General features: G+C 38.4%; 1 protein-coding gene across 2 annotated transcripts in view; it reads left to right on the forward strand.

Moving 5' to 3' along the window:
* Pde9 (phosphodiesterase 9) overlaps window positions 1-11,496 on the forward strand; it is a 189,689-nt gene extending 178,193 nt beyond the window's left edge. For both annotated transcript variants that reach the window (XM_017612446.1, XM_017612447.1), the window contains 4 exons: window positions 681-807; window positions 1,010-1,305; window positions 1,407-1,851; window positions 10,032-11,496. In XM_017612446.1, the coding sequence (XP_017467935.1) occupies window positions 681-807; window positions 1,010-1,305; window positions 1,407-1,851; window positions 10,032-11,486 (2,323 nt within the window). In that variant the 3' untranslated portion in view covers window positions 11,487-11,496. The remainder of the gene's footprint in view (window positions 1-680; window positions 808-1,009; window positions 1,306-1,406; window positions 1,852-10,031) is intronic.
* Window positions 11,497-12,568: the final 1,072 nt, after the last annotated feature.

Consider the following 12,568-nt stretch of genomic DNA (forward strand, 5'->3'; position numbering starts at 1 on the left):
AAATAAATATTTTAATTTTTGGCTTAAGTTTAAGTCTTTTTCATATAAGAAGTGGAATATTTTGAATTTTTGGAATGATATTGAGTTTTGACGAGGTTTTAAATGTAAAATATTTGGATAATAGTTAAACCTTTTTCCAGTTTTCAAACACATTTATTTCAATAGTGGCATAATCCCAAAAGTAAAAATATTAGGTTAAGTACTTAGAAATTACCGCCTCTTCTTTTTCTATGTTGTAGAGAAATTTCATAGATGTATTGATTACCAGTAGCTCACTAGAACAAAATATGTATCCATTTTTACTATGGGAGTGTATGTAAATTCAAAACTTTAAAGCCTTTTTGCTCGAGTTTGGTTTTATTTTTGAGTTATGACACAATTGAAGTAAATGGCAGGTGTTTGGCTGCTCACAAAGCTATTTGTGGCTTTAATTTTCTCTTTGATGGTACAAAAATATGTTGAAAAATATTCTTCTGTCTAATTTTGAGTTGTGAAAATAACGAGTTGTGGAAAATTTGCTGGCCTTGGAAAATGTCATACAAAATCCCTTGCAGCGGTTCCATTACAAAATGCAAATATCACTTTTAGAATTTTCTGGAATTTCTTTTCCTCCTTTTGTATTGTGTAATTATATTACTCTATGTTCATGTACGTTTGCTCTTTTCGGTTTTCAATTACAGAGAAATACGTGAGGGTATCATACGTTGCATTTTGGCCACGGACATGGCGCGTCACAATGAGATACTAACACAGTTCAAAGAGATTACACCCATATTCGATTACTCAAATCGTGCGCACATCAATTTGGTGAGCTGAAAAAAAACAAACAAGTTTTACTATTTGTAGCTTACTTTTGCTGGATAAGAATTTTTATTGATTTTTCAGTTTAATAATTTTCGTAATTTGTAGTATACTTTAAGGAGTTCAGTTCATCAGATTATTTACATTTGGCTTTATGTCTCATCATCTCACTTTCCCTTCTCGTTTTCCCTGTCTTTCCCGTTAACAGCTCTGCATGGTGCTCATCAAAGTGGCAGACATCTCAAACGAAGCGCGTCCCATGGATGTCGCCGAACCTTGGCTTGATCGCCTGTTACAGGAATTTTTCGCACAAAGCGCAGCCGAAAAGTCTGAAGGACTGCCCGTCACACCCTTCATGGATCCGGATAAGGTTAGCAAGCCCGGTTCACAGGTGCGTTTCATCGGTTTGGTGCTATTACCGCTCTTCGAAGCCTTGGGCGATTTGGTGCCTGAAGTGATTGAATTGATTATAATACCAGTGCGCATAGCGCTCGACTACTATAGGTGAGTTTGAGTCGTTTATCGCTCTCTCTCTCTCTCTCTCGCTCTCCCATTTTTAAGTTACTATTTTGCTCATTGCTCTAACTCTCAATCTTGCTTCACAGACGCTTAAATGATGCTCAAAATAAATCGCGCAAATCTGTCGCCGACGCCGCCTCCATGGCCGCATCGGACAATATTAGCGCTGCCTCGGATGGTGGCGGCAGCACAACTGCTGTGGGCGGTACACATGCTCATAGTCCAGCGGCTGGTGCGAATGGTCAGGGTGCAGCAGGTGCTAGCACCGCCTCAACGGGCACCAGCACAACTACCACAGCTGGCGCCGGTGGTGGCGGCTCCGGCAGTGGTGGCACCAACTCTGGCGGCAGTATTTCACCACAAATGCCACGCTCACAATCGGGCATTAGTGTGAAGTCCCGCCGGAGTATACCATCACAGAAATCCGCTTCACGCACATCCGTCGATGAACCGCAATGTTTGGCAGCTGAACTGCACGATTTGCCGGAGGGTAGTGAGAGTGGCGATTCGGAAACGGCTACGGAAGTGGATGTAAGTAAATACTCGGTATGAGGGGGGGCGTATTTATTGTTGGGAATTTCGTACTCTAAAGAAAGAGTGTATGTAATTTTTTTTTAGTAATGGAGCAGCATATCTAAAGGGTATCACACACATGTGCCAAAAAAAATCTCGGGTAGGATAGGAGCCAATAAGTCGTACGAAAGCAAATTTGTAACTTTTTTTCCTAGTGGATTCTGGATTCGCAGAGTTTGAGTAGATGAATAACTAAATAAAAGCTGGACTCATGAATCGCCTAAGGATGGAGCTCTTAAATGGAAGAAATAAATCCCTGAAATATTTTGTACAATTACCCAAGTTCTAATGTCATTCTTTTACTCTTTCGCGATGTTTTGCTAGATCTTTTATACGAATCAATGCACACTTTTCTTAAAATTGAGGAAACCAACAATATTTCAGCAACTCTGATAATAAAAGTTTAAAAAGTCCCTATTCTCGTTCTCGTAGATGAATGTTTTCGGTTGCTCGTAGCTCTCCTCAGATTTTGACTATTTTTCGTGTCCTCAAACTTTTCAGAAGCTTCGCATCATCTCTCTAATAAAAGACTCATTTTCTTTCTTATAACGAAGGTCTAAATATACCTGATTCGCAAGTTCAAACGTATACCCATATTATTGCCAAAATACAATATAAACATCCATATATATTTTATGTGCCTATAATAGCAGAGTATTGGTCTTTCAATACGGTAATAAAACCCGTTGTTGAATATGTGATTGGTGTCATTACTGGCATCCCTCCTTTGTATATTCTCATTGAAAAAGAGGCCTGCTGGAGCGCCCTATGGCTTGCCCAATACGATCAGCATGAAAAGTGGAGATCTTCGGGGTTTTTTGAAAGTTCTCAAGCAATTCCTGGATGATCCCGCTATCAAGTTGACGGACCTCATGCTACCGAAGTTATCCTTCAACTAACGCTAAAAGTTCAGATTTCCTACAAGAGACTGCTGTGTAGCGCTAATAACTATGATTGATGAAGGGTCCCAAGTATGGTATATAGATGGACGACGCGCATACAGGCATGCAGGCGTACTTGGACTAATATTCCAGAAAAATCTGCCAACAAAAGGACTGACTGTCTCGCAAAGCGTGTAGCCCAAATGCACATGCATGGTCCGGAGCCGTTCTGCGGTATATCTAAAGAATACACTACAGAATTATTTAGGAGCTGCCCACTTCTGTAGAGGCGGACTGCAGGTTTTGTGGGCTGGTGGAGAAAAGCTCAGAGCATATTCTATTTATGTGACTGCCCATTACCAGACTGACACAGCTTGGGCAACGATTGTCCTCTCCATCCAAAATTTGAAGCATGGCACCTTCCAAGATGCCTAACTTCTGAGCCTAAGGTGGGAGTGATTACAATAAGGGTTTAGCACAATAGATCTTCTTAGGTCGCCGTGCAAGTATTCCCCACGTAATAACTATAATAAAAAAAGAGAAATACACTAACCACAATATGTTTCCGTACAGTGTTTTTTTTTTTAATTTGCAACGTTTTTCGCCATAATTTTAATTTCGTTAATTTTTAATAGAACTATAGTTCATTCCGCATCAAATGGCATATAAATTAATGATTCAGAGTTTTTACAAAATTTAGAAAAATTTGACAAATTTTAAACTTAAAAAAAATTTGAATTTTTTTGAATATGCAGTTTTGTAGTTACATAACTCAATTTCAGAAAATTAGCAACATCATCAGCAATAAAAATCCTCAAAAATCAGCGGTAGATTATAGCCACTTAAAACTTGCATTTTATTATAATAAAATTGAGTGAGCTACAAAACTGCATACTCCAGATCTTAGTGTTACCACAGAAAATCATCTCCATTTAAACGGTAAAATTGGTTAAACACCTATTAAATTAGATCTTAAATTGAGCTTCTAATAGAGATAACATTCTTGAATTAATTCAAATAAAAAATACATTAATCACGCCGGAGAGAAAAAGCGATTCGAACCTAGATTTCGGTTGGTCTTATTAGTTCGTCATGGTATTTTTTTCTTTTTTTGCAAAGTTTTTCTCCTAAACCTTTATTTAAAAGCTGCTACCTTCAGGTTTTTGGTTTGTTATCTATCTTTCTATCGATTTTGTTAACGTTACTGTTATCGATTTGATGATTGCTATTGTTATCGTTTTATTTCCCTTCGTCGTTGTTTTTTATACATATCTTTATCGGTACTATAATTTTATTAATCGTTATCGATAGCATTTTCGGTGTTACTTCCGTAACTGTATATTATATTTGGCGTTAAAGTTGGTAGTGTCACAATTATCAATACTGTTATCGTTAACATTGTAGATACCGTTTTGTTAAACGATGTAACTTTTCTAGCCGTGCTAGTTTTATATGTTTTTTTTTTTGTTATCTGTACCTTTGGCTCTATCAATAAAGTAATAGGTATTGTTATTTTGATGGTTTTAGTTATCGAAATGATATCGTTTGCCTTAATATCGTCTATGTCTTTATCACTATCGGTATTACTATTGTCACCTTTCGAATTCGATAAATATCAATATATATATATGGCTGTTATATCTATAAATATATATTTTTATTTATCTTCTTTGTTATTCAATAGAATCATGTCTTTAACGATATCGATATTTTTCTATTTGTTGTTGTTGTTAACGCTGTAGTTATCGATACAATTTTACTTGTTTTCAGGACTATCGATAAATATTTGGTTGTCTGTAGCCAAAGTGCTATCGAATATTGTTATCGTTATTGATATCGTTTCATGTATGTAGTATGTATTTAACCTTAACCTTAACGGTTATGATCCCTATAATATAAATCATAGGTTAGCCATTGAAATTGGCCTTTTATGATCAAATTTAGCCGTTATATTATGACCTTTATTTTTTCAATTAAGAATAATCGTTGTTTTTGAATTTATATTTTTTCGATAATTTTTTTTCGTAATTTTTAATTTTAATTTTTTGTCATATTATAACCGCCATCTTCAAATTTAATTTTTTAGATCACAAATGATTTAATTCGGTAATGAAAATGCGGTCTCCAATATAGATAACGATTAGATTTTATCCAAAAAATTTAAAATCAAATTTAGAGGTTAGTCTGAAATAGAAGTCCAAATTTAACGAATTAAAATTAAAAAATAACGATTTTGCAATGATCTGTAGATAAGAATCTTGATATTTAATGGTTATTTTTGTTCCCTGAGAGTTAGCGATAATATTTTAGTTTTCTTGTGGTTATAGCTTTTGCTATTGTTTTCAATGCGTGTATAGAAATTATTTATCGATATCGCTATCGATTGTTGTTATTGGTTTCATTGAAAGTGTTATCGATATAATTATCACTTGCTTTTATTGATTTGGTCGAAAGTTTTGTCGTTATCGCTCTTCATAGAATTTGCATTTGCATTCGATTTTTCGATGAACATTTTCGTCTGTCAGCCTTCAACTATAAGATGCTCAAGAGCACATACCCCACTAAAGCTCTAGTCATATTTTACGCTGTCGACTTCCAGAGCTGTTTCATACCTAGATACTCTTTCAGATTGAGTAATAAACTTTCCATTAAAATTTTATAAAAACTATGCGCTTATAACTCTCTTAATTTCAACACTTCCGTTCCATTATTTTACCACCGCTTGTTTTACAATTATTTCAATTCAAATTACATCGTATTATCCCACCCACATAAAGCACTCGGTCAACTTATTTTTCAAAGTAGAAAAGTCAAGACTTATGAAACATCAGCATTTATTTATTGTTTATTTGAATTTGCATTGCCTACTTACGGGCGCCACTGCGCTATTGTCTGAAACTTTATCTTTATGACAATTCGCTTGGCATTACAAGCCTGAATACAAACAACAAAAATACGAATAACAAAAGCTGAAGCAACAACAACAAAAACAATTGAGTATGCTTAATAACAGTAAAGCCAGCGATGCGCTCAAAAATATGGCACGACCGTGCGCTAATCCTTTTTGAGCCGACGGCGAGGCGCTTGTAAATACTTACAACTTACAGCTTTTTATTTTAATTTACAATGATTAAGCGCGGGCAGCTCGCCTCCAACTACGCGCTCTCCAAACAAGCTGAGTACTTAGTGGCGAGGCTGAGCTTGCGGTTGGACGGCTGGTCGCGAGGCTGACTGACAGCCGGTGCAATGGCGTAGCAAACAATGTCCGACTGCCTGTCTGTGTGCGTGCGTGTGAGTGTGAGTGTGTGTGCGTTGAGACGTGAGTTAAATATTGTTGCATATTTTTATGGGCCAGCGTGTAATTAATTCGTGTTCTGCTTGTTGTGCATGGTGACTATGCAACCTTGTTTTATGCTTCATTTCTTACGCTATGTAAATTTTAATGGCTTTTTGTTTGCGCACATTTTTGTTGTTATTGTTTTTGTAGTTGTAATTTTTATTTGAATCCCTTTTTAATAAAAAGCCATTCATACAGCATAACCAAACAACAATAAAAGTGCAGAAAGTGGTGCTAACAGACAGCTTATAACATTTCACAATTATAATTATTGTGCGGTTATGTCGCACAAAAGTATGCTACACTTTTCTCTTTGCTCTAACATAGCATTTTTAGCTAGCTTTAGCATATATGTATAACGGGCGCGCGTACGATTGCAGCGTACGGGTGCTGAGTGCTTCCTGCGCTTAGTTTAGAATTGTTTCCTTTTTTGCAAACATTTTACAGTTTTTTTGTTTTTATTTTGCGCTGTGTGCCAGTGCTGCGTATAATTAAAAATGATTGCATAATTTCGGGGTCACTTAAGTCATATTAGAACGCTTAATTTAAGCATTATGACAGCTAAAAATTAAGGGCTTAGCATCCGTTACTCAAATTGCGTAATTGTAAGCTATGCTGGTTGATATGCCAAAAAGTATGCCTGAAAGGGGTGCTGGCAAAAAAGGGGTAAAAGCATATATTTGGTGTTTACTGCTAGGCGTACAATGGCAAATTTATGTAATTGATATGGGCACTCGCTAACAAAAAAGGCACACAAACTGAGAGAGTATGAGGGTTGCTGAGAAATTGTAAACTCTTGCGCTCGTAAAAGCCGTAAAGTATGCTACTTATTTTTAAACTCGCTTAATAGCTCATTATTTCGTAGAAATCCTGCATGAGAGTTATATGGCACTAATTTAGTGACACTTTATTTACTTAGAGGTAAGAGAAATGCTTGAAAGCAACGTTGCCAGACGCACAGTTTTAACTTTAAATTATGGTTTTTGGGCGAGCTTACGGTATAAATTGTATTTTTTTTTTTTTAATTTCCGATAAATTGCAATTTCTCTTTCGGTTTTTTTTTTAAGAAAAATTTTTGCGATTAAAGGGGACGATAAAGAAGCAGCATTTCCTCATTTGAAACAAATGTTGTCAGCTGTCCTTTGCATTCCAGTCGCCAGAGCAAATATAAAAAGAATATTATCCCAAATCAATTTGAATAAAGTGAAAAATAAACTGAAAATTCCAGTACGCTCTGGTATTTACTACATACAAAGAATTCTTTAAAAAATTCTTCAGGAGGTGCCAAATTTGAAGTATCGAATCAAGGCTGAAAATTTAAAAAATTAACTGAATTTCATTAAAACGAAATGTGATTTAAATGTTTAATCTCATTAAGTGACGTCACAAAAAGGAGAAAGTTATCAATTCGACGGAATATTTTTTTATGTATGTTACCGCATAACTTGTGACCATGCTAACCGATTTTTAAAGGTTAATAAAATTAGACAACCTTAATTTTTTAAAAACTCTTCGCTTTCGAAGCTAACGGTTTTTTGGTCTAAAATATACTTTTTTTTGGGAAAATTTACGGTTTTTGAAAAAAAAAATCTGGCAAGACTGCTTGAAAGTAAACATATATATTGTTTTTTTTTCTTTGAAGTGCTTTTTATATAGTTACAGGCAACAAGACGATGCATAGCCATTAAGTCAAAATATGGGTTTTGGCCCGGATAGCTCAAAATTTCGCTGAAATGATGAAACAAGAAATCCTCTGCCTAAAAGTAGGCAATCAAAACCATTTTATATATCCGCTATAAAAAAATATTGTTGAAAAATATTCAGGCCTAAAAAAATAGGCAATATTGATGCCGTAAAAGGCTGTTATGTACACAAAAAAACAAAAAGAATATTTTGTAGCGCCCGAAAGTATACAAGTGTTTAGCAGTTTACTTTGTAGATTATGAAGCTGTATTCAAAAAATCTCTTTCACCACCTTCTACGTCTTTTTATAGACGGAAAGCCCAAAAGGGTCTCATGTTTATTTGCAAATTTTGTAAGCCAAAAAGTAAGCAAATTAAACTTTAGCGCTGCATAATATTTTTAACAGTGCCACAAATAGCAGGAAAAGATTTAGTATAAAAATTTAAAATCTGAAGTGAGTAAAAGCGTTTTGGTATTCAAAAAGCGTTTATTTAACTCCTGGAAGTATGCAAGTTTTTCTGCAAAACGAGTTGCAGTTGGTTGAATCAGTAAAAAAAAACATTCTAATAACCTGCAACTTCTTTTGAAAGTTCAAAAAACCGAAACAACTAAAACATTCGTTTAATTTAGCACCCAGAAGTTTGCAAACGTATATAACATGCTTTAATATGTTTTAGTGGTTAATGCAATTTATAGCAAATTGCGTTTAATTATCGGTCGATGTATCGATTTTCAAAACATATCAAAAATAACTGTTTAATAGATTTCAAAAAAAAAAAACTAAAAAACAGCATCGCAACAATGTTGAAAGTTCATTTATAATTAAAAAAAAAATTAATAAGTCGAGCAATGCTTTCTTAATCAAAGTAAACGCTGGCAAACATAAGAGACAAAAATTGAAAGCACAAAGAAAACAAAACATATTTGTATACTCAAGAAATTTCTGCTAAATGCACTGTATTTAGCTCACACAGTCCATAAAAGCATTCACTGTACCGATCTTCAAAGTCCGTTTATAGTTAAAACAAAAAATCTCAAAAATTTTACGCCAAAAAGTATGCAATATTTTAGTAATTTATTCTTCATTTTTGCATTCAAGCCAAGCGCTGTCTTGGAAATAAAATCGAAAGCTCCGATTGTGTAAAAGCTTAGATGGTGAAAAATTCCTTTTTTTATACAATTCTATGGATGAATACTTTTAGTCAAAGAGTTCCAATTTCGGCTCACAGAACTAGAGAAAGGGCGAGTAGGTAAAAAAAAACTATGCTAAAATGTATACAATGTTCGCAAGCAAAATGTCTCGTAAAAATTTCCAAAGTAAAACTGGGTGAATAAAAAGTAAATTAAAAGTTGAGAAGAACGCGCTGACCACCTAAAAGTAAGCACTTTATAAAAATAAATTGTCCATGGCCTAAAAGTATGCTTGCCTCAGTTGTTCTAAAAGCTAATATAGAAAGAATGAGTTGCACGCCTAAAAGCATCGAATAGTGTTAACTTCACTACAACGCAGAGTCCTAAAGCAAAAACATTTTTTCGCACTCCTAGCAACACAAATGGTCATTCGAGAGAAATGTGTTTTAGCATGTACTGAGCTCCTGAAAGTATGGATAGTGTGTTCATTTCCGAAATAAAAGCCCGATAATCATTTTCATACTTGGCAGAAACTGTGTTAAGCAAATCAAGAAAAGCAAAATTTTCACATCCTCTATAAGCCATAATAACGTCAACTATTCAAAATTTTAATCGCCTGAAAGTATGCATATTTTAGGTGTCTTTCTTCGTATTTGTATCCCCAGTAAAAGTATTCTTGTGAAATCAATAGAATAAACTCCTTAAAGAGCAAAGTAGTTAGATACGCCAGAAAGTCAAGCAACCATTAGATAATTGAAAAATATTTTTAACGTCAAAAAGTATGGACGTTATAGCTCAGTAAAACCGGTAAATAATAAGTGAGCGATAGGCCTGGCACCAAAAAATGCGCGCAATATGTGTACAAACATATGTACGAATTCCACACGAATTCTAAAGATCTCAATCGCGAAAGTTGTCTAGCGCCTAAAAGTATTTGTATTAAGAAATGCTCTATCCATTCGTATGTCTTCTCAATTGTTTCTCGGCCATTCACAATAATGACAAAGGCACACCCCTCGTACGCTCCTCTAACTTAACTCTTAAATATGCTGCTCCAGTCTCCTTTCAAGACGCTCACTCACTCACTCATCGCTCTCCTCTTACAGGTCGCCGAGAAGACTTCCAAGTTCAAAGTGGACACCGAGGGCAGCAGCAATCGCTCGAAATCCTCTCATTCGACGTCGCGTAAGTCCTCGCGTGAGAAGCGCCCCTCCATGATCGGTGAGATGTGCAGCAGCGGAGGTGGTCAGCGCATACGCAATTCATATGGCAACATACATGGCTATCACTCCAATCGCTGTCACTTCAGCTCCAATCGCGCCGTCAGTTTGGATCAGTACAGCACCAATAATCGTCGCCTCTCCGATGGCCTGCAGCAGGTCATCTCCGACAGCAATGTCTTTTACAATCGTCAGAATCGTGGCAGCCTCGAGGTGACCGCCAGTCGGCTGGGCGAAGACTTGAATATAAATGCGCCTGGCATGGGGAGCGGCGTGGGTGGCGGCAGTGGTGGCGGTGCATCTGGCGCCACACAGTCTTCCACGCAGCCGCTCAATCCGAACAATGTGCCAAATGTGGAGTGCAGCGCCGGCATGGCGGCACATGTCAGCGGCGCGTGCACCGGTCAGCAGTCTTGTCAGCATCATCATGCACACCAACACGTCCACACCCACCAGCAGCAGCAGTACCAGCAACAACAGCAGCATTTGCAGCACTTGCAGTCATCATCGAATGGCAATCTCTCGCCCACCCAATTGCTGCAACCGAAATTGCAGCAGCACTGTTGCGCCGCAGCAGCGGCTGCAGCAGCTGTCGCCGCGGCATCCAACACGTCCAACGGCCTAGGCGGCAATGGCGGCGGTGGCGCCACAATTTCCAAATCCACCTGGAAGACACGGCTCAAACAGTTCTCCGACTACTTCGGCTTCTCCTTCGACAAAGGTGGCAAACGTTTCGGCAGCACACGCAGCTCGCCGTGTTCGGCGCGTAACAACAATACCACCGGCTTATCGGGCGCACATCAGATAGCAGGTGGTGGCGCGTTTGATCCGCTACTCGGAAGCAGTGGCAGCGCTGGCAAGCCTCAGAGTATCTGCTGCACTATTTCGAATAATCTGCAGTCACCAGGGCTGCGCCACAAGTCACTAGCAGCTGGCGCTGGACTGCCTACACATTCGGAGCTGGTAAGTGCTGGGCGCCTTCGCGCCTACAGCCTGGACGTGCCCTGCAGCCACACAAGCAATCCGCGTTACAGCAGCAGCAGCGGCGGTGGAGGCGACAGCAGTCGCAAGTCATCACGTCACGACGGTGGCACCACCGGCACCGGCGACGACAACAATAGCAACAATACGCTACACAGCAGTGGAGGCGGTGGCAGTGAAATGCCCACTTGTCTTCCGCCACCCATACGCATAGGCAGCGTGGACGCCAGCGATACGATACTCATTACAACTGGACTGCCGCGTGTCATTACGCCCGCGCAACTCGGTGAGGGCGAGCCAAGTTTGAGCATCGATTTAGGTATGGCTAGTGGGTCTTCGTATGAGCCCTCGAAGATTTGACAACGGGGGAGCTCGGAGACAACAACGAATTCGCTCTCGAATAACGGTGCACTTGCAGCGCTGCTACAGCAGCAGCAGATGCTGCAAAAAGAGGCAGCGGCGGCAGCCTCGGGATCGCTGCGACACAGCTCCAGCTGTAATATGTCGTCGATGTCGCTGACCATTTGGTCGGCGCTGGGGCAGAGGCTCAGCGCGTTGGTGTGTCATTGCTGCGAACGAAAGTTGCCCGAGCCGGAGAATGTCTGAAGCGAAGAGTAGAAAGGTCTAGGTAAGGGTTGGCTGGGACGGGTAGAGGGCTAGCGACGTTAGGGGAAAGGGAAAAGTGGTGCAGAAACATGCGCTATTGGGACAAAAGAGGGTGCGCAACAAATGTTGCGGGCTGGTTAGCAGGGTTTTGGGAAGTGGAAAATCCGGAAAGCGATGCGGAAATTATTTGCCGTTTTATTTCAAAATACACGGCAAATGAAACCAAATGCCAGTGAGAACTATGATAATCTTTTATATGAGCAAATTTAATGTTGCTGGCAACATGTTACTATAATACTACTTTTTTTGGAGAAAATAGGCGCAACTTGTAATATTTATCAACATAATCTGTGAAAGACTCTATGCCTATGAACAATATTTTAAAAGCTCGTAACATTTTCCTGCTGCAGCATGCTGCTGGTAACATAATGTCAAAAAAAGTAGGTGTTTCGAAATTCCGAACATTTTAGTCAATACAATTCGTCAGTAGCAACAAGTTGCTGACAACACTGCAGCAGCAACATGCCACAGGCAATATATAGTCCAAAAGTATGTAGCTCGACATGTCAACATTTCGAAAAGTAAGTATTGCAATTTCAAAAGTCCACCAAGGCAATATTTTTATTGCAATATGTTGCCGAAAAATATGTTGTCAAACACTGCTGCATGGCGTATAAGTCTGAGAAATTGTCAATGACATTTTCAATCAGCCTTGTGGAAATGTAAACAAAAAATTGTTCAGCAACATGTTTCCGAGTCGCGCGTATATGTTGCGCAACATTGCTGCAAACAAACTGAAACCGAAAAATCTCTGCTAAAATAGTAAAATAGTAGCT

Source organism: Rhagoletis zephyria, unplaced genomic scaffold (assembly GCF_001687245.7).
Source record: "Rhagoletis zephyria isolate East Lansing unplaced genomic scaffold, Rhagoletis_zephyria_1.1 Rzeph_scaffold_00543, whole genome shotgun sequence".
Lineage (NCBI taxonomy): Eukaryota > Metazoa > Arthropoda > Insecta > Diptera > Tephritidae > Rhagoletis > Rhagoletis zephyria.